The 22,840-nt window shown below is 43.9% G+C and overlaps 1 protein-coding gene across 1 annotated transcript in view; it reads left to right on the forward strand.

Moving 5' to 3' along the window:
- Positions 1 to 298: 298 nt before the first annotated feature.
- The window catches only part of YWHAG (tyrosine 3-monooxygenase/tryptophan 5-monooxygenase activation protein gamma), a 28,172-nt gene continuing 5,630 nt past the window's right edge, over positions 299 to 22,840 (forward strand). The window contains exon 1 of the mRNA XM_042970822.1: positions 299 to 537. Within this exon, the coding sequence (XP_042826756.1) occupies positions 451 to 537 (87 nt within the window). The 5' untranslated portion in view covers positions 299 to 450. The remainder of the gene's footprint in view (positions 538 to 22,840) is intronic.

Consider the following 22,840-nt stretch of genomic DNA (forward strand, 5'->3'; position numbering starts at 1 on the left):
GCGAGGTTGGGGGTGATCTGGAGAAGCTGAGGCGCGGGAACCGGGGTAAAGTGAAGAACGGGGAGCACTGTCGGGGGGGCAGCGGGGAAGGGAGGGACGCCCAGAAAGCGAAGGTAAGCTGAGTTGGGGAGGAGAAGCCCGAGAGGCGGAAGGGCCGGGGCGGGGCCGGGGCGGGGTGCGCGGGCGGGTAGGCGGGACCGTCTGCGTCACGCGGCGTGGGCGGGGCCGCAGGGGGTTGTCCGCCCGCGGCACGCACAGCAGCCGCAGCCGCCTCGCGCCTGGTCCCGCGGTCGCAGCTCAAGCCGCAGCCTCCGCGCCGCCGCCGTCGCCTTAGCTGCTCGCTTCGTGGGTCGGTCTCTCCGGCACACGGGCTCCAGCCGCGCCGTAGCTGCCCTCCGAGTCCTTCAGGCCGCCCCGGTCTCCTCACCCGGCCCGATCCAGCCCTCGAAGATGGTGGACCGCGAGCAACTGGTGCAGAAAGCCCGGCTGGCCGAGCAGGCGGAGCGCTACGACGACATGGCCGCGGCCATGAAGAACGTGAGTTTCTCCTCCCCTCCCCCCGCCTCGCCCCAGTCCCTTCGCAGACGCGGGCCTTCGCGTGGACGGCCCAGGGACTAGTCGCCATTCGCGACTGCAGCGTTGACTGCCCCTCCCCACCCACTCGGGGAGCTGGGGAGGGCCCCGGCAGCGATAGGGACCCGGGTTGTGACGCGGCCTCTCCCCGAGCGTCCCCCAGGGCCGGCGGCGCTGCCTTCTCGGCCCTCCCCGGACTCGGGCTGGGGCGGGATCTTGCAGGGCTGGTCTCGGGAGCGGGGTCTCTGGCCCCCGCGTCTCCGGGTCCGCTGGGGACTTGAGCGGGGGCCGTGAACATCCTTTGTGCCCCACTTCCCCTCCTCCCAGCCTGGGCGTGGGGGCGGGGGGACCGCATGGATGCGGTTCCTCTTTCTCTCCCTGGTGTCTGGGCGGCGCCTTTCCCATTCACTCATCAGGTCTCCTGGTTTTCTAATACCACCCCCCCCCCCCCCCCCGATATTCCCCATTGCCTCTCCTGACAGATCCTTTAGAACCTCCACAGAAAAAACGTAGGCTCTCCTGAAAACCTGGGCTCAATGGTGCAAAATCGAAACCTTGCTGCTCTCACGTTTTTGTTAACAAAAGGCTCCTCTTTCTCTATACCCCAAAGCACGTCCTCTTGCGGGGAACGTATTTCTCGCTAGCGTTTTCATTGATCGTTCTCGACATGTCATCTCCGTTTTTTCCTAACGTGTTTTGTATTGAAAAGGGTAGGTATTGTCTTTAAAATAAAGGTTATGCATTTAGCTGACTGGTTTAATTTGTGACAAATGCTGTTTCTTTTTTAAATAGGCACACATCTGTTGAAATTCCTATAAGTCGAAAAAATATTCTCCCTAATCTGATATTGCAAACAAAGCAGTGGTGGGAGGCAGTATCAAGTCATTCTAGAAGATTCTGCATTTGTCATATTGCAGAGAGCCTAGACTGGGTGGAGGCTGGGAGGAGTTATTTTAAAGGAGGAAAAAGTCTTTTTTTTTTTTTTTTTTTTAATAATTTGTTCTGTTAGATACATCCGAGGCTTAAAAAAAAAAAAAAAGCTAGCGCATCCTCATGCTGATGAAAAGAGAATACTGATCGCCAGTTGTCGCATTTTGTCTGGGATGCAGATTCCTGCCTGTATTGCACCATTTTGTCAGTAACACTACATTTATCTGATGGGCTATCAAAGAGTTTGATATTAGAGGAGGGGGCAAATATTGAGCATTATTAAATAAAACATGGGAAATTACCTGGTTAATGATTTAGGTCTCCCACTGTCTTAACATTTAACTTCCTGTCTTATGTAACAAAGGTTTTTAAAATGCATCTCCAGTGTGAAGTGAATTCAGGAGTGTATCTTGCGTGTTAATTTTTTTTAATGAAGCAATGTACGTATCCCAGCTTAATCCTTGAACAACTTTGCCGGTTCATAAAAGATAACAATGCTGATGCTTTTTTATTTAAGCTGGCTACCTTACCAAAAGATTTTTATCTCATTAAGGAAGAGACTTGATTCTGAAATGGGGACTATTGCCGTGTTAATGTATTGCCACAGATGCTACCTTAAAACATTTTAAAGCTCAAATGAGAAGTTCTGCTCTTAATAGATATCAGTGTTGGAAATATGTTTAGTTCATGTTATTTAGACTCTTCTAATTTTTCCATATTTCTAGTTTCACAGGAAAGTGAGTGACCTCGCACCTATATCCATAGCAACCCAGTGATGTCACACACAATGACACAGAGGCTGCAATGCACCTAAGGGCTGGTAGGGAGTATGCAAATGGCATTTGTCCAAGGTAATGCAGAAATTAGCAGATAAGCAGGTGGAATTGAGGACTTCATCTTATCCACCAGATAAGAATTGGTCCAGAAAATAAGAATAATCATTTACCTTTAGGCATGCAGAGCAGTGACCTCTAGATATGCCAATTCATTTTCCAATTTCTAGTTTACCCACAAAAGTTTATAAGCTACATTTGTATTTTTAAACATTTGTCTCATTGTTAAAATTGGACAATAATGGAATAAAGATAGAAATTTTAAACAAGAATATGTCTTAATCATAGTGCTGGGGTGGGCTGTATACTTGAGTTTTTTGCAGATTATTAACTTGGCAGGTGTTAATAAAAACCTTAAAAAACTCTTGACTTCCTACTGGGTCGTTTTCAGTAATGTTAGAGAGTGAGAACTGGTTACAAAACACAAGGCAAAAGTTCTCTTGTGCCTCTGGTCCTTGTCAGTATGGAGGAAAGGGCAGTTGTAAAATAAAGCAGACCTTTCTTCAAACCTACTTACTGAGGAAGTGTGCTTACCTCTCCGGCCCTCATTTTCCTCATCTGTGAAATAGGTCAATATCCCCTTGAAAAAGGTGTGAGGATTAAGAAATTAGTAGGTGTTCTGGGGCGCCTGGGTGGCGCAGTCGGTTAAGCGTCCGACTTCAGCCAGGTCACGATCTCGCGGTCCGTGAGTTCGAGCCCCGCGTCAGGCTCTGGGCTGATGGCTCGGAGCCTGGAGCCTGTTTCCGATTCTGTGTCTCCCTCTCTCTCTGCCCCTGCCCCGTTCATGTTCTGTCTCTCTCTGTCCCAGAAATAAATAAAAAACGTTGAAAAAAAAAAAAATTAAAAAAAAAAATAAAAAAGAAATTAGTAGGTGTTCGAAAATAGTAACTATTTCTAAAACTTTGATTCTTCCCCTGTTTATGAGAGTCATCTCCTCATGGAGAATTTGGGAAAGACAGAAAGATACAGAGAAAAATACTCTGTCCTGTCACTCAAATGAGTGTTCTTCTAAGGCTGAAATCCTAATGATAGAGGGATTAAGACTATTTGCATTTAATGAAATTATCCTAGTAATAATGTCACTGGGGCCTGTGTGGAGGAATAAATTGTGTGTGGGTGACATAACACAATAGGAATGAAAAGCGGCATGCAATATTTTGAAAAGGAAGAAAGAGGGAAGTTTAGGGTTGGGTTTTTTCCTTAAGTTATTATTTTTTGTGTTAGTAATCCCTATGCCCAGTGTGGGGCTCGAACTCAGGACCCCAAGAGCAAGAATCACACGCTTCCAAATGAGACAGCCAGTTTGTTTGTTTATTTATTTATTTATTTATTTATTTATTAATTACTGTTTATTTTTGAGAGAGGGAGAGACAGCATGCAAGTGGGGGAGGGGCAGAGAGAGAGAGAGATCTGAATCAGGCTCCAGGCTCTGAGCTGTCAGCACAGAGCCCGACGCAGGGCTCGAACTCACGAACTATGAGATCATGCATGACCTGAGCCGAAGTTGGACGCTTAACCACCTGAGCCACCCGGGCGCCCCAAGGTTTAATTTTTAAGAGAAGTGTGTAGTCTTCTATTTAAGGGGAAAGGGAACACCTAGATGTTTCTTGTTAGATGGTTCTGTCCTGTCCTTCGGATTCTAATAGCCTCTGAAGAGAAGTTAATAATCTAAGTAGGATACTAGTATTCACCTCCGGAGGGAGAAAAGCTTCTGGGCTCCTCTTGTTGAAGTGACCCGATTGGGGGGTTTGCTTGCAAAAGGCCTTCTTAATTCTATTTAAAAAAAAAAAAAAAGTCTTGCTGGAATCAATATAGTTGAAAATTCTTCCTATCTTAAATATTGTGTTTTTCCTACTAGCCCTTCCAGGAGGGGCCAGATCAATAGCCATTATCACTAATGGAGTAATGACACCTCTGTAGACTTCAGAGGTGGAGTTCTGCCAGCCATTATTCTAAGTCATGTGGTTTCAATTGTTCTCTTCTTTGGGGTGGGAAGGATACAGATAACAGTTGGCTTTTTATGTAGTAGTCTTTGCAGTAACTGAAATGACGATTAAGTGCCTTTCCTAATTATTAAAAAAAAAAAGCAACCTCCCGTGGATCTTTTGAATTCTATCCAGATAAAAGGTGCTGCTAAACGTGTATTCTTGTTAACAGAGCTTTGTGTTAACAGCAGACCGTGGGGGGAGTTTCATCCCCTAGTATTGGCAGGAAGCCTTATTTATTTGTTAAGCCTAACTCCTAATCGTTAAGAAGAAAAAATAATTTTGTTTTTATTGAGGTAAAAGTCAACGTAACATGCAGCAAACCGTTTTCAAGCGTACGGTTCAGTAACATTTTGCACATTCGCAATGTTGTGCAACCGTCCCCTCTAGCTGAAAAACTGGGAGAATGCCGTTTCTAAAAAGGATGATGGCTTGGCTATAACTGGCTGGATTTCAAAACATTACTGATTCAGGAATGTGTCAATAATGAAGTAACCACAGCAGCTTACAGCCACTGGTAATCGGGATCCTTCTCTTTGTTTTCTAACATCTGGACCTTTTTGGCATAAATTGAAAAGAAAAGAGACTTGTCTCAGCTAGATTAAGATTTCCATGGAAGTTCCAGAGCTTAAAAACCATATGATGGTCCCCCAAATAAATAACAATGTATCTAAAATCGGAACAAACTATTAATCATTTGGAGATTATGGAAATTTTGCTGGGTTCGTACTAGGACTCATTTTCCACTCCAGTGCTGACTTCGTTGTAAATGATTTCTCTGCTGTGTGGCAGCAGTCCCCTAATGAGCACCGCGCAGTGCTGAGAGGGTTAGCTGTTCAAGCACGGATGCTACACTGATAGTCCTGTGTATATGATGTCACACACATCGTTTGGGGGCTTCTGAGGCTGCCAGGAGCTTCTCCCTCCCATAATCACCAGCCTTAACCCTTTTATCTGGCAGGGCATCTGACTGTTTCTGTATTGCTATCAGATTCCGTGGGATGTGGGAGAAAGAGAGCACAGGCCATCTTAGGTACTTACTAGTCAAAGGAGGAAAAAAATTACACATAAACCACCGTCTTTTGTTCGTTTGAGTAAGCTCTGTGCCCAACGTGGGGCCTGAACTCAGGACCCTGCGATCAGGAGTCACATGTGCTACCGACTGAGCCGGTCAGGCGCCCATCTTTTGTCTTATTTTCTAAGTTCTGTTAGTGCTTAACCAGATATTTAAGGTTATAACCAGAGGATGCTATGTTTGCTGCCTTTGTAGGTTGTGAAGGCTGCCAATGTCATCTGCCTTTTGGCCTTGCCTTTCATAATCCCTTTCCTCTTCTCCCCAAATTCTGTTTTAGGTGTGAGCTGTTGAGTTTGGTTCACTACCACCACATCATCCTACTTTTTAAATTGGGCACTTGTAGAGATCCTTGAGTTTTGTTTTTTCTAATTTATAAATTTGAACAGTGCACAAAACCGTTCTGTGAGAAATGATCAGTAGAAGTTCCCAAAGGAGAGCTTTAGTTTAAAGGTAAACGGTTAAATAATTGGTCTGGTCCCACGATCTTGCAGCAACAATAAAAATTACATCTTAAGGACTTGGCATGAGTCTTTTGTTTCTTTCCTTTTTAAAGAACTGGCGAAGTCTAAGCTAAATTTTCATCAGCATTTCACCTGTAAGGCTGTGTCCTACAGAGGGAGACTTTTCCTTGCATAAGTTGAATACTGTTAATGTGCTGCGTAACGTTAATTCAGTTGTGACTAGGTAAATGGAAATGAGTGTTCTCACATACACAGATTTTTTTTTCCCCTTCTAAGTTTTTACTTAAGTGATCTCATGACCCCGAGATCAGGAGTCGCGTGCTCTTCCAACTGAGCCAGCCAGGCACCCCACATACAGAAATTTTTAAACATGAGGTTTAGAAAATAAATTTCCAAAGAAACTCCTCGGTCTTATCCTCCTAATCTTTGGAGTAATACCGTATTTTTGGAGAGAGGGATGAAAGCTGAACTGAGTAGGACCCAGGTGTAGTGTCAGCTTTCTCCTCTTAATTCTGTTACTAGAACGGGGGTGTCAGAGCTGGGAATAGGACAGTGACAGCAGTGGGCAGCTGCACATGTAATGACAGGAGCTTAAGAGGAATCCCTTAGCCGCCCTCCCCCACAGCCAAGTGTGTAGGGCAGCTGTGGCGGTGGAGAGAAGGGTAAGAGGTAATCAGAGGAAGGCTTTCATTTTTATTTATTTTAATGTTTGTTTATTTTGAGAGAGACACAGAGTGAGCGGGGGAGGGGCAGAGAGAAGGACACAGAATGCCAGGCAGGCTCTGCACGCTGTCGGTGCAGAGCCGGACTCAGGGCTCGATCCCACAAACTGAGATCATGACCTGAGCCAAAACCAAGCTTGGACGCCACCCAGGCGCCCCAAGAGGAAGGCTTTTTTTTTAAAGACGCAGGTTTGTTTTGAGATATATCATTTAAATGTCCAACACCTGAGCTCCCATACTTTCATAACCTGGATCTAGGAAACCGTGGTCTCTGGGGCCGGTACTTTAAGGATGTGGAAATAAACTTTCTTTTGCCTGAATTGTTCCAGTTCAGGACCCTTCAGTTGAATACAGCGCTCCTTTTGTAGCTAACAAGAACTGGCAAATGAGTATGTGTGTGCCCTGGTGGCCCAGCATGGATGGTAGCCTTGCAGGTAATCCCACGCCCCCTGCCGGTGCAGTTCTCCTGCTTGAGCTGGACAGGTTGGGTGGGATAGAAGCTACTGCCAAATGATGCCCCGCTCTTCACATACGACCTATATCTAGTCTTTGTAACTACATCTGTGTAATAGAAATAGACGTTAGACACTAAATTTTTTCTACTAAGTCGAAAATGACCCAGTCCAGAAGGGCAAGGAGAATTCATGGGATAGGCTCAGAAAAGAGCATCCTGAAGCAAGGAAAAGATAGTTGGGAACAAGTGGGTAGTAGAGAAGGAATATTCCTTTATTTTTATTTTTATTTTTTAATTTTTAAAAATTTTTTAGAAAAGGTTTTATTTTTAAGTAATCTACGCCCAGCGTGGGTGCTCAAACTTAACAACCCTCAGATCAAGAGTCACATGCTGCACCAACTGAGCTTGCCAGGTGCCCCTAATTTTTTTTTTTAAGTTTATTTATTTATTTTGAGAGAGAGAGAGAGGGTGGGTGGGGAGTGGGGGACAAAGCATCTGAAGCAGGCCCTGTGCTGACAGCAGAGAGCCCGATGCCGGGCTTGAACTCACAAACTCTGAAATGATGACCTGAACAAAAGTTCAGACGCTTAGCCGCCACCCAGGCGCCCCTAATTTGTTTTCTTTTGGGAAGGAATATGGTAGAGTATCTTGAATTTGGGGATGCTGTTAATGTCCTTTTTTTTTCTTTTTTTAATTTTTGAAAATTTAGTTATTTTGAGAGAGAGAGCGCGTGCAAGTTGGGGAGGGGCACCGACGGCTAGCACAGAGTCCAGTGCCAGGCTTGAACTCGTGAAACTGAGATCATGTCATGACCTGAGCCAAAATCTAGAGTTTGATGCATAACCAACTGAGCCACCCACCTACGGGCCCTGGGATGTTAATTTCTGAGAGAGTCTTTGGAGTCATCGTTGGGAGTGATGACTGATGACAAAAACGTCTGACCTTTATGATGCTAGAAAATTTGGGGGGAAAAGATAGGTATCCCCATAATTCCCCATGCAGGGGTATATGTCCATCATGTCTTTTTTTTCCTTGGGGTTTAGGCTTGCTTTTGTACCGTGCCTTCTCCCTTGACATTCATTATTTCAAGGAGTTGTTTGTTTGTTTTTTTTCTGTTACTAGTATGTTCAATGGCTGAATAAGTCTGTGGATGGGTCATAATTTAATTATATTTTTATGTAACATCCATGCTCTTTGCAAATTTGTGGTAAAATTGCCATGAATATCTTTGTGGCTAAAGCTTTGACCACAGTTTATATATTAGGACCGAGACCCAAAAGTGGAATTTTTGAAAGCATAAAATTTTAAGCCTTTTGAAATCATCAGTAGTACTGCGTGTTCTTAAAAGTAGTGAAAAATGTAACTGAATAGGTAAACATATACATGGTTCAAAATTCAAGGATGCCCTGTTGCCCTTTTACTACATGAAGAAAAATAAACTGAAGACATCTGCTCTCAACAGATCTCCCTTTTGTTACTTTTTTCTGGTTGGAATGACTGCCTTTAAAAAGAAAACCCTGGGGGCACCTGACTGGCTCAGTCTGAAGAGCATGGGACTCTTGATCTCTAGGTTGTAAGTTCAAGCTCCACGTTGGGTGTAGAGATTATTCTAAAAAATGGACGTTAAAATAAAAAGAAGGGACACCTGGGTGGCTCAGTTGGTTAAGTGTCCGACCTTGGCTCAGGTCATGATCCTGTGGTTCATGGGTTCGAGCCCTGCATCAGATTCTGTGTCTCCTTCTCTCTCTGCCCCTCCCCCATTCGTGCTCTGTCTCTCTCTCTCAAAAATAAATAAAACGGGCGCCTGGGTGGCGCAGTTGGTTAAGCGTCCGACTTCAGCCAGGTCACGATCTCGCGGTCCGTGAGTTCGAGCCCCGCGTCAGGCTCTGGGCTGATGGCTCGGAGCCTGGAGCCTGTTTCCGATTCTGTGTCTCCCTCTCTCTCTGCCCCTCCCCTGTTCATGCTCTGTCTCTCTCTGTCCCAAAAATAAATAAAAAAACGTTGAAAAAAAAAAATAAAACATTTTTAAAAAATAAAAAGAAAACAATGATATGAAAATTTTCAAAACATTTGTTGAGATGAATAGCAGAGTAAACCTCCCCATAACCTGCTTCACCAGGTGGCAGCATAGTAGTCAATCTTTTTATCTACGTACAAGCCTACTGGTTGGTCCCCTTGGGATTTACCATCTTGGAAGATGGCTTCTTACCGACCTAAAATTACCCCTTTTTTGCTGTAAATGGTCAAGTTAGCAGTAGGGTCTCCCTACATTTATTTAAATTTGGCACCCTGCAAAGTAGTTTCTTGCTTAAACCATTTAATCCAGATGGTGGCTGATTGTCACTTTTCCCTTGATTTTAAGGTGCTTCTCTTCAGTTGACATGCAGGTGATGTGTTATCTGTGGGGTAAGAGTGTGATCACTACAGGACTGGGATTCCTTTCTTGCTGCCTTTTTTCTTTAGGGTGGGGGAGGTAGATTCTTCTGACAGAAGAGCTAAAACCCAATGAACTTGCAGAGGATGATGCAAGTAAACACGTTTTGCTTTTGTTTCGCCTTGTTACTTGCCAGGCATTTTTTAAAAATCCTTTTTGCCTTAAGGTCAGTGTCCTGCTGAGTGTGGGGGTGCATGGGCGGGTAGATAGCATATGTAATAGCTGTCTGAGCCCAGACAGCCTGGCTTTGAATCCATGCTCACAAGTATGGAGCGGACCAATCTAATGATGCTAGCAGTAATTTAGACGGATATGCTGCCGTTCTATTTATTTTTTGCCGTCTGAAGGTCCTGCAGTTAAAACTTGAGATTTTGGGACAGGATCCGTTTATTGAGGAAAGGAAAATAATATGGTAAACTTCAAACAGGTATAGTAACGGCGTAATGGAGTAACAGGGCACTGAAGTCACACTGGACTTCAGTGGCTCTTTCCTAAAGAAGTGATGCTGGCATAGTGTCTTGGGGGACTGCAAGGGAGGGGGGAACATGTAGAGGAAGGACTGTCCTGGGAGAGGGAATAGCATGTGTAGGTTCAGAAGAGCAGAGTGTGGTGCGGGATTCATTGATTCACTGTTGGTTGCTGCAGTACTGTGCATTTGAGGGAATATTAGCAAAGGAGTCCAAAGAGGTAAGTAGGAACCAGTTTATTGAAGGGCCTTGTGGAGTTTGAGTTCTTTCTCTAAGCTCTGGAGAGTCATGGAAGGATTCTAGGCAGAGGAGGATCGTGATCTGATTTTTGGCCTGGAGAGATTTGGAAACTCAAGGACAGTGAGACAAAGGGAGGGAGACTAATTAGAGCATTGCAAGGGGTCTAGTTTGAAGGAGGAGAACCTGGACAAGGATAGTGAGGGTAGATCAGAGACAACTTGATGGTCGGAGACAGAATAAGAAAGAGGAAGAAGGAAAAATGATGGAGAAGAGGAATGCAGCTGTCCTGCAGAGTTTGGGGAAGCATTTAAGTGGAAGTAGATAAAAGATGATGGCTACAAGATAGTACATGAGGAGCACTTAGAGTAGTGCCTGGCACAGCATAAGCGTGTGTGTGTGTGTGTGTGTGTGTATTTTTAGATGTTAAATATTTTTATTTATTTTGAGAGAGAACGAGCAGGGGAGGGGCAGAGAGAGAGGGAGAGAGGATTCCAAGCAGGCTCTGCAGAGCTGGACGTGGGGCTCAATCCCACAAACTGAGATCATGACCTGAGCTGAAACCAAGAGCTGGACTCTTAACCTACCGAGCCACCCAGGTGCCCCAAGTAAACATATTTTTTTAGGACCAACTAAAGACTACGTTCTGTTCCAAGAGCTGGAGAATATGTGTCCCATTCCCCCCCTAGAACTGCCATTCTAGTGGGGGTCACTGTATATCCATGGTGGTTAACACCAGGTGTAGTAAGGTCACCTAGGGAAAGCAGAGAGTTGGAGTCAAAACATGTAACCCTGGGGAATAGCACTTCTATAGTTACCAGAATGAGGAAGCCGAGTTGGTAGTGATGAAGGCAGAAAACCAGGAAAGAATGCTAACGAAGGGAAGAGCGTGTCAAGAAAGGGGGAGTGGTCGGCAGTGTTGGGTTCCTTTACGAATAAAAATTTAAGTTGGCTTAAGGGAACATTGGTTAGGGATATGAAATGGGAAGGATAGTTAATGGCATTTTACTAGATGGGTACAGGGGTGGAGAGGTGGGGAGTAAACGAAAGGAGGAAATGCTAGGAAGTATAGGCTTACTTTCTTTTTTTTATTAAAAAATTTTTTTACATTTATTTATTTTTTAAGAGATAGAGCACAAGTCAGGGAGGAGCAGAGAGAATGAGACACAGAATCTGAAGCAGTCTCCAGGCTATGAGCAGTCAGCACAACCCCAACGCGGGGCTCAAACTCACAAACCGTGAGATCGTGACCTGAGCTGAAGTCGGACGCTTAACCGACTGAGCCACCCAGGCGCCCCTAGACTGAACTTTCAAAAGCTTGATTTTGTAGGAAATAAAGAGATGGAAAAAAAATGAGATTAAAAGGCATCACTTATTTTCACCCTAAACTTGGGTTATATGTTAATGGGAAAGAGCAGGAGAGGAGGAGGGAACATACAGGGGAGAGAATGACTGACCACTGGGCACATAGAGGGAAGAAACACTTAGTTGGCGCATAGGGAGGAGGCAACGATAGGAGAAGTTGTTTGCCAAGAAAAGGCCTTGGAATCTGCTTACCTAGTGGTCACTTTCCTCTACAAAGAGGCAGTGGTAAGCAAGGATCGCTAGGCAGTGAGTGCAGAGGGTCAGAAAAACCCTAATGCGCAGCGGCTGGTCTTCTCTTGGTGTCTCTCTCGGTCTCCCTCCCTGTCTTTACTCGCTTCAGTTTTGGGTGGAAGAATAAAAAAGGCTGAGTGATTGGACTGATTGCGCATTTGAATGCTTTAGAGCTCGTGGAACAGGGACAAGGCACAGGAAAGTGTATATTTAAACAAAAACAATGGAATTGGTGAATCTTAGAAGAAAGGAGTAAAGTCTGAAGGGGAAGAGAAAGGATGGGATTCAAGAGCACAGTGGGAGTGCCAGTAGGTGGGAGTGAGGACTGGTATTACTGGAGGTTGTAAGAGTTTGATTTTAAAAGTGAGTGATTTCTCTGGGGGTCGCCTGGGTGGCTCAGTCAGTTAAACATCTGACTCTTGGTTTCAGCTCAGGTCATGATCTCATGGTTTGTGAGTTCGAGCTCCACATCAGGCTCTGCATTGGTATTATGGAACCTGCTTGGAATTTTCTCTCTCCCTCTCTCTTTGCCCCTCCCTGGCTTGCACTGTCTCTCTCAAAACAAGTAAAATAAACTTAAAAAAAAAAAAGCAAGTGATTCTGGAGCGCCTGGGTGGCTCAGTCAGTTAAGTGTCCCACTCTTGATTTCGGCTCAGGTCATGATCTCATGGTTCATGGGATTGAGCCCTGCATCAGGCCCCATGCTGACAGCATGGAGCCTGCTTGGTATTCTGGCTCTCCCTCTCCCACTTGTGCTCTTTTTCCTCTCTCAAAATAAATAAGCAAACTTGTAAAAACTTAAAAAATAAAGTGAGTGATTCTGAACAAAGAGGTCAAGGGTGTAGCTTGGGTGAGAAGTTGTCAAATTTGATGAGATAGCTGAACTATTGTTCATAATGGATTTGGGGGAATAGCCTTGGATAATGGAGGTGGAACAAGAGATATGGACGTAGGTGAACAATCCCAACGAAAGTGAACGTGACGTTGATTCTGGGAGAAGTTGTAGAAGCAAAGAAAAGGCCTAAAAGTGGAACTTACTGTAAAAGAAAGTCAGTATGGGTTTGTAGAAGAAGCTGTTTAATTTTTAACTAATTTTGATTGAATTACTTTTTAGAATAGGGTTATTTGACTACCAGCCAAGGGAACACTGGAATATGTATACCTGAATTTTTTCAAGACATTCAGGTCAGGTGTTTTTCCTCCTACGTGGGGTTACACAGCAAAGTTTTGACAAATGTCCTAGTTGTTAGAAAGTGAGATCAGACTGGAGCAGTGGGTGGAATCTAGGGTAATGAAATGGCCTTATTTTTTTTGCTTAAAGTCTTGTATTTTGGCCCCCAAATTCAGCTTTTCATTATTCCATGTGGTGCAGATGGCACTTAACAATCGCACCTGTTGGGGGCAAAGAGACCTAGGGTGTTGATTGAGATCGCGGTAGGAATTCAGTCTGATTGATTTTCAGAAGTTAATTTAAGCAGAATTTAACACTGCAAGATAATATTAAAACAAGTATATAAGTGAGTTTTTGTTGATATCAGATTACCCCAAACAAAGATTTCTTACTTCTCATGATTCTGTTGTTTGGCCAAGTATTTTTGGTTTAGGCCAGCCTCAGTTTGGCTAGATGAAACTACAGTGGCCGTGGAAGTTTCCTAGCAGCAAGCCCTTCCTGACTCTCGAGCACTTTTCAGGCCTTTGCTTGCCTTATACTCGATAATATTCCACTAGTTAATGTAAGTCACATGACCGAGTGCAGCCTGTGGGGTGGAGAACTGTATTCCATTTCTTCATAGGAGGAGCTACAAAATCATAGTGAAAAGGAAGATGTGTACAGGGTTGGGAAGAAATATTATTGCCACTTTTGCAAACAGTCTGGGCTTGATACATCATGTGTAAATTCATGTCACTTACACATTCAGAAGTGACTGTTAGGTAACATGGTGATTCATTGGTGAGTGCAAGGTGGTACCTGCCCCTTAAGGACTTCAGTCTTCTTGGGGAAAGGAAAGGTATACAGTTAACGGTACAAAGCGTTAGGAATCGGCAGCATGTTGGGGCGCCTGGGTGGCTCAGTCGATTAAGTGTCTGGCTCTTGATTTCCACTCGGGTCATGATCTCACAGCTCATGAGTTTGAGCCCCGTGTTGGACTCTGCACTGGCAGCACGGAGCCTGCTTGGAATTCTCTGTCTTCCTCTCTGTGTTCCCCTGCCCTCCCCCACCCCCTGCCCTCAAAAATAAATAAATAAATAAAAATTTACCAAAAAAAACAAAACAAAACAAAAACAAAAACAAAAAACCCAAAAAACCCAGTATAAAAGGTGGAAGGTAAAAGTTACACAGAGTAAGCAGTGATTAGAGCTGCCTGAGAATTTTTCAAGAAGCATATGTAGTATTTGAATTAGGACCTGCTGGATATATAATTTTTCTTTATGGGTTCTGGAAGTGTGTTTAGGTGGTTGGAAAAGCATGAGAGCACAGAAGTGTGTGGTATGAGGAAGAATGTGAATATCATGACCCAAGTGTCGGTAACTTGGTGCAGGGTTTTTCTACATCGATATTTGGACCGTATTATTCTTCGCTCCTGTAGGATGGCTGTCCTGAATATTGTGTGGCAATAGCATCTCTGGCCTTTGCCCGATAGGTAATACCTCAGTAGAGTGGTTTTCAAGAAACTGCTGTGCTGTACCATAGTTCATACAGCACTTTCATACACGCCCGTTTGTTTCATTTTCAGCTGGGGGAGTTCCCCCTTTCCCACCAAAACACAGGTCTGTCGTAAAAGCAGCAGTTATAAATATTAGCTCATTTGTTTGCTGAAGCTTGCAGTTTTGTATTCTAAGTAGCAGGCTGAAGGGCAGTGACCAGGGAGCCTCTTTGGGGGAAGAGAGTCGGGATGGGCAGGGGAATTGTATCCAGATCATAGAAAATAGTAAGCAGGCGAGATCCAGAGATAGGAGGGCTCTCTTCACCTGTATGAGGAATTGATTCTGGCCCCAAAAGATAAAATTCTTAAGGCTAGCCCGTGGCAGTTGTAGGGAGATGAACTAGGTTTTAACATGAAGTGAATCTCTAAAGGTGGGTTTAGGCTGAGTTCTCCCGGAAAGCATGCAGGTAGAGGGTAGAAGACATTCACTCGGTCTGTAAGAGGGAAGGGAGCTCTGGTTTGCTATTCGTGTGGATTGTCTGTATTTCGGGAAGTTAAGTAATCTTAGTGTGTTTCTCTCCTTGGCATTTCCCTCGCCTAATGGCGGGATTGGATGCTTATTATCATAATGGAAAGATAACCTGTGGTAGGGAATGTAAATTTCTTAGCCCTTTTCAGGTTTATGTAAGTATGCGTGAGCAATAAACATAACACAGTACTCTTGTTCTCATTTTGAGGAGAATTAAAAACACAAGGTTTGTGCTCTGTTATAGTTACTTTCCTTTGTATAAGCCCATGTATTATGAAGCACGAAGTATCTGGAATTCTGAACTCCTCAAACATGTGAGTTAATGTTTAATTGCTGGTATGTGTGAAAGTGCTGTGTAGACTATGATACAGTGCAGCGGTTTTATTTTTATAGCTTTATTGAGGTAAAATCCACCTACCAGTCACCCATTGAAAATGTACAATTCAGTGATTTTTTTTTTTTTTTTTTAATGTTTAATTTTGAGAGAGAGAGAGCAAGAGCACGAGCAGGGGAGAGCAGAGAGAGAGGAGACACAGAATCCGAAGCAGGCTCCAGGCTCCAGGCTCCGAGCTGTCAGCACAGAGCCCAACTTGGGGCTCGAACTCAGGAACCACGAGATCATGACCTGAGCCGAAGGCGGACGCTTAACTGACTGAGCCACCCAGACACCTCTCAGTGGTTTTTAGCATGTTCAGGGTTGTGTAACTGGCACCAGTGTCCGAGTCCTGGAATAAATATTGTCATTCCCCGCAAAGAAACCCTGTACCCATTGGGAGTCACTGCCTACTCCCCTGCCCCCAAAACCCCCGAGCCCTAAGCTACCAGCAGTCTGTGTTTCTAGAGATTCGCCTGTTTGGGACATTTCCTAAAACTGGAAACCTACAGTATGTGGTGTTTTGTGAGGGGCTTCTTTCGTTCGGCATCGCATTTCCAGTGTCCCCCATGTTGTAGCCTGTGTCCCTCCTCTGTCGTTTGGATAATACTGCATTTAATTTTGTCTGCTCACCAGCTGACAATGAGATTGTTTCCACTTTGGGGCTGTTTTGACTAGTGCTGCTGTGAACATTTGTTTACAAGTTTTTGTGTGGACGTTATGTTGTCGGTACTCTCCTCTGTACTTACCAAAGGGTGGAATTGCTGAGTCACGTGGTAACTCCACATTTTGAGGAACGTTGTGCCGCAGTTCTTAACCCGGAGAAACACAAGTATGGGTTCCACACACTACTGAGTCTTCAAGGGTTAGGGCTGCGGAGGGAGATACCTTAAAAAAGCTTCCCCTTCCTTGGTTAAGAACTAGGCCTATAGTGGAAGGCATATAGGATTTTGAGCCATTAGGTATGGGTTCCATTCTGGGGCCCTGAGCCTTAATGTTCCTAACTTTAAAATGGGAATAACAGTACTAAATCATAAAGCGTTATCTGGAGGACCAAAATAGAAGTTACAATTTGGTAAAGAACCCATTTCTAATATGACGAAAGTTACTTAGAAAGATACGGAATAGATGGATACTTTCTCAACATGGTAGAGAAATCTCTTTTAAAGCGAAAGTGAGTATTTAAGAATGAAACACTGGAAGTATTCCATTAAATTCACAACCAAACAAAGATGCCCATGATCAGCGATAGTAACATTGCCCTTGTGCATGCAGGAAGATGTGATTACAAGTATAGGAAGTATAACTACGGGAAAGAGAGTGATACTTGGAAACCAGGAGATTATGTAGGGAATAGGGGCACCTGGGTGGTTCAGTCAGTTAAGCATCTGACTTCAGCTCAGGTCATGATCTCATGGTTCGTGAGTTCAAGCCCCGCATCGGGCTCTGTGCTGACAGCTCGGAGCATGGAGCCTGCTTCGGATTCCGTGTGTCTCTCTCCCTCTCTCTCTCTCTCTCTCTCTCTCTCTCTCTCTCTCTCTCAAAAATAAAATAAACATTAAAATATTTTTTTAAAAATTCAAAAAAGTGTTGGATTTAACAAAGATTATGTAGGGAATAAAATGGGAAAATATACGAAATAATAATTGGTTTAATGACAGGGCTGAAATCTATGGTATATATACTATATACTGGTCCTAATCTGTATAAAGATACAGTGGAAGATTTTTATACAACTAAAATGAATGGAAAAAAGTTGTTCTTGGTAGGGGTGGGGTAGTGAGCACTAACCAGCAGATATACAATCATTTATATCAATAAACTAGTTTATATAAAATTACTGGCTTCAGCTTTTTTTTTTTTTTAAACTCGTTTTTCAGAATTGGCTTTAAACTTTAATTGTAGATCTGATTAACAGGGTAAATTGTGGAGCGGGTTTGTTTGGGTATACCGTAATGGGTCAAAATTCAACCTTCTCAATCTTGACTGCCTCCCAGCCACTCTGTTTTCAGACCTTTCTAGAAAGTACACTGAGAATACACAGATACTTTTTTTTTTTTAATTTTTGAGAAAGAAAGGGAGGAAGACACAGAATCTGAAGTGGGCTCCAGGCTCTGAGCTGTTAGTATAGAGCCCGATGTGGGGCACGAACTCCTGAACCGCGAGATCATGACCTGAGCCGAAGTGGGCCGCTTAACCAACCGAGCCACCCCGGCACCCCTACACAAATACTTTTTGATTGGCTGTCTTAATTCCACTGTATGGATGTGTCCTAATCTAATAACTAGCCTCTTACCGAAGACCATTTAGGTGGCTCCAGACTTCAGCTGTTAGCAATAACGCAGTGAATCCCTTTCAAGAAAGGGAATTGCAGAGGGTCGCCTGGCTGGTTCAGTCGGTAGAGCACGCAACTCTTGATTTGGGGGTTGTGAGTTCAAGCTCCACGTTGGGCATAGAGCTTACTTTGAAAAGAGGGGTGGGGGCTGCAGAGTCAAAAGTTGTTGAGCAGTTGTAATTTTGATAGTCCTTTCCAGATTGCCCTCCGATAAAGGTTTTGCCAGTTTATAGTTTCCCACTGTAAGCGAGTGCTTTACCCATGCCATCACCTTCATAAGTCGTCTGACTTGAGATATTGCCCGTCTGATCAGAGAAAAAACGAACATTTGTGATGGATGAGGTTTGGGTGCTCTGCTTGTGTTTCCCTTTCTTTCAACTGTCCGTTCCTTTTACTCCTTTTGCTGTTGCTGGTTGGTCTGAAATTCATTTTTAGGTCTGTATTAGAGAAATCAGCCCTTTCTCTGTGATGTGTCAGCAACGTTTATATCGTCAGAGAACACAGGGCTTGAAGCCACAGGGCCCACGTTTATGTCCCGTCTCTGCTGTGTGTTTGTGGTGTGCTTTGGGGGAAAAATCATTTCGCATCTCTGTCTCACACCCGTGAAGTAAGTGTGATGTCCGCCTCTGTAGAGTGGTTGTGAAAAAAAACTCAGGACTTGGTGGCTGTCAGAAAAGCCCCGGTGCTTGGCCAGCTCTCCTGTCACCTGTGAGACCTTGCAGTTGGCCCTGATGAATATGAAGTTACATGACTGTTGTAGGATGTTCCTCTTCCTGAAATGTTTCCCTTCCGCACAGTGTTTATCCAGGATGGTTGCTGCCGGGTTTTTTTGTTTTTTTTTTAAAGCCCAGCTGATGTTATTTTCTAATTAAAATTTCCTCTAAACTGCCCAGGTAGCGTGCTACTCTCAGAAGATCCACCTGTGTGGCTGGTGACGTAAAGTGAATAAGTGTGTGCCCCCTCCAGGATGTCTGTTTTGTCTTCGCAGAGTGGTGGCGTGGGACACGTGCTAGATAGATGCTCAACAAATGTCTGGTGGATTATCTGATGCATGGCTTTTCAGTACATTTTCCTTGTCATCAGACCTTACAGGACACGTTCTATCAAGTTTTCCAGAATGAGTGTACTACAGTTGTGCTCAGGGCTGTTGATTTATTACGGGGAAGCCATACTGAGCGAAATCAGCAAAGAAAAAAGGTGCCTCGGGCAAAGAGTAAACCAGGCCCAAGCGAGAATCCTCTCCCCCAGGGGACTCCTGCGAGGGACTCCTACGTAGGGTGTGTGTGTGAAATGGTGTCTGCCAAGGAGTTTCATAAGAGATTTAGTGACCACGGGTTTTACCGGGACTATTCACATAGTACTTCCTGCCTAGCACATACCAAAAATGAAGACTCCTAGAAGGAAAACAGGTGTTTACCATGAACCACATTGTTTGCGCAAACAGTTTAGGGACAGGGAGCCATTCTTACCTGGGAATGATGGGAAGCCTTCCAAAATTCAAGTTCTCAGATGCCAGCCAGGGGTCAGCTTTGCCAGCAGACCTTTCTAAAGATAGCAGTCTCCAGTTAACTCTTCTACGCAGACTATAATTCAAGTTTTTCAAGTTTAAAGGCGTTTTACTCAGGCGAGACATAGCTTCAGGTTATTTTGTAAAGTTTTTGTAGTTATTTAGTAGACTGGTCATCTCTAGAATACAGGATTAGTTCTGTATTCAAGCAGAACACTTGAAAGTGTTTCTTTCCAATGGTTTATTCTTCTGTCTGTACAACATATAGATACTGTGTCCGTTACATGGACGCTGATGCCCGTCCTGCACGTTGTCACCTTGTTTTTTCTGTTTTTGGCATAGGATGTTCCTATACAGCAGTCACTGTGTTTATCTTTTTCATTTCTTCTTGGCCATTCTGGGTGGTTAGTACTCCACACCTGAGGGCCCTAAAAAATGGAAGACGGGGCCAAATGTTATACCTAGTGTCTGCTAGCCCTCTTTTTTCTTTCTACTTTTCTTTAATAGACTTCTTTTTTTTTTTTTTTTTTTTAAGAGCAGTTTCCGGTTCACCGCGAAATTGAGCGGAAAGCAGAGTTCCCATGTGCCCCCTACCTGCCCTGCCACCGCCTGCCTGCACAGTGTCCTGTGCTGTCAGTGTCTTTTGACTGGTCTGTTAGAGTCAGTGGGCCTAGACCTACCGTCCATGGTTTGTTTACATTAGGGTTTATTCTCGGTGATGCATGTTCTATGGATTTTGACGAGTGTGTAATGACATGTACTCGCCATTAGGGTATCCTACAGAATAGTTTCATGCCCTAAACATCCTTTTTTCCACCTGTTCATCCCTTCTGTCTTATTTTTTGGGAATGTGAACTCAGTTCTTTCTGGAGATTTTCAGCTTTCTTAAATCAAGATGTCTTGTGGTCACCACCATAACTGTTGTTTTTTTGTTTTTTTTTTTGTTTTTTTTAATTTTTTTTTTTAATGTTTATTTATTTTTGAGACAGAGAGAGCATGAATGGGGGAGGGGCAGAGAGAGAGGGAGACACAGAATCGGAAGCAGGCTCCAGGCTCTGAGCCATCAGCCCAGAGCCTGACGCGGGGCTCGAACTCACAAACTGTGAGATCGTGACCTGAGCTGAAGTCGGACGCTCAACCGACTGAGCCACCCAGGCGCCCCGCATAACTGTTGTTTTGTAACTTCTTTGTAAGCTTCTGCAAGATAGGAATAGATATTATTTATTTATATATTTTTTAATGTTTATTTGTCCATTTTTTGAGAGCACAAGCAGGGGAGAGGCAGCGAGAGAGGGAGACAGACACAGAATCCAAAGCAGGCTCCAGGCTCTGAGGTATCAGCACAGAGCCTGATCTAGGGCTCGAACCCACAAACCATGAGATCATGACCTGAGTGGAAGCCAGACACTCAACCAACTGAGCCACCCAGGTGCCCCAATAGAAATAGATTTTAAATAAAGTAAGCCTGATTCAAGTTTTTTCTTATTTAAGAAGATTAAACATTTGAAGTTGTGTTCATTACAATTTAAGGTCCTTGATAGAGAAGTTGAGGAAATTGTAAATGACTCAGTGCTCTGAATCTTGGGGTCAGAAAGTCCTCTAAATAGCTTTCCAAGAATCTTGAGGGTTGCTGATCTTTGGTTGAAAAGTCTCTGCATCAACTCTTAGGGGAGAACAGTTGACACTAATTAATATCTGATTCCTTAGCAGCTGGGATTTGGGGAGTTCTAGTTCTTAACCTGTCTGAGAATACCAGATTTTCTGGGTCTTTTTACTCCTCTGTTTATCTTGAACTCACCGAAAGAAATTTGAACTTGGACTAGTATCCTAGGAGTTGAAAAGACAGAAAGTTTCATTTTGTTTTTAAGCGGAACATGTGACACGCCAGAGAATACAGACTTTCTACATTTTCCAGCAGCCGTGACAGTATATTTTGGGGACCATATTTAAATGTGTTGCATTCGTAGAAACAATTCAGTGACTGTTTTTGAAAAATAAGTCTCTCCCTTCCCAGATGATACATCTCTCTCATCTTCCCACATCGAACACTCTCCTTCTATCTTGGTTAAACCTTTTTTTGGACACTATGAGAATAATTTTTTTTCTCCCCTTTTCAAAAGTTCTCTTGACTCTTAAAACTAGCCTGTTTGGGATCTCTTGTTTGAACGTAAAAATCACAGGTTTAATTCTCACACAAGTCATTTTGATCTTAAGGAGTTTTTGAAGTGCTTGTTTAAGGCTCCTAGAGGAACCTCATCTTTCCTTTGAGCGGACTTTTTAAGAGTTCAAGGTTTTTCCCTCTAACTTAGTTCTTCAGTGGCAGAGAACATCTGGGTATGTTCCAAATGTGGTCGAGTTACTATATCTAAGGGCGATACTGCCGTTTCATAATCTCCGTGTGCCCGTCTGGGGCAACCGTGCCGTCTTGACATAAGCACATTGCTGCCCGTGGGCTCTGCAGCCCTACTGCATTTGCAGCAGGAGACAGTATAGGGTACTGGTGAGGTCATTTGAGCTTTAAATAGTTGCCGGCTCTGGAAATAAGGACAGCATGATTTAGGGGAAAGGCCAGAACTCGATCTCAATGGCCTTAGGCACTCTGGCTTCTTTTTGCATCGGAGACAGTTATCAGGTTGCACTAGAGGCGAGTGTCCAGTGAATATAGGCTGGAGTCCTATGGTTTGCGTGCCTGAGGCTTACGGAGGCCTCTGCCTGTTTGAAAGCCAGTCTGGGGAGGTTTTTGTTTTTGTTTTTTTTTCAGGCTATATGATGTTAAAGTTTCTGGAAAGGAAGTGATGTAAGGTAGCTAAAGAAATTTCAGCTTTGAACAGAGAACAGGATGAAATGGAGAAGCGATACTTGATAGAGGGATGTAAGCTAGCAGATTGTTATGTAAGAAATTCAGAGGCTTCTTATGCTGAGAATTAAAATGGAAAACTATTCAAGGCATTCTCAAAAGTAATTGCTCACCTCTTTGTCACTTTATTGAGTCAAGAGCACTTTACCGTTCATCTGATAGGCTTTTTTAATTTTGAAAAAAATTAAAAAAAAATTTTAATGTTTTATTTATTTTGAGAGAGAGGTGGGGTAGAGTGAATCCCAAGCCGTCTCCATGCTGCCAGCACAGAGCCTGACGCAGGGCTCGAGGCAGTGACCCGTGAGAGCATGACCTGAGTGGAAACCAAGTCAGACACTCAACTGACCAGTCGCCCCTCATCTGATACACTCTTAATAGTAATTTTATGAAAGAGGCAGAACTCTCATTTTAACGGATAAGAAAATGAGATGCCCAGGAGGATGAAATGCTTGCACCCAAGGTCACTTAGTAAAATGGTGGGCCTGGGAAAACCCCGATCTTCTGGGTTATCTGAATATGCCTCAAATCATCAGGAGTGACAGTGTGGTCTGTGGGCTGAGAATAGTGTCTCCAGAGCCTAGAACATATAAAGAATTGGACGTGAGACGATACAAGCCGCCTTATTCTGGAGAAGTGGAGTTTCCACAGGGCCACGGGGGTCAGAGGTCATGGAACAGAAAGCACCTGTGTCCTGATTTCCTTCTGCACAAAAACCCTGTCTCCTCACTCTGTGTCTCATGTAGGCCATGTCTGGGGAAGCTCCTGTTCTCCAGCATTATAATGGGGAACGAGTAATGCATAGCAAAAGGGTAACATAAGAAAAGCGA

The sequence above is a fragment of the Panthera tigris genome, chromosome E3, assembly GCF_018350195.1.
Source record: "Panthera tigris isolate Pti1 chromosome E3, P.tigris_Pti1_mat1.1, whole genome shotgun sequence".
Classification (NCBI taxonomy): domain Eukaryota; kingdom Metazoa; phylum Chordata; class Mammalia; order Carnivora; family Felidae; genus Panthera; species Panthera tigris.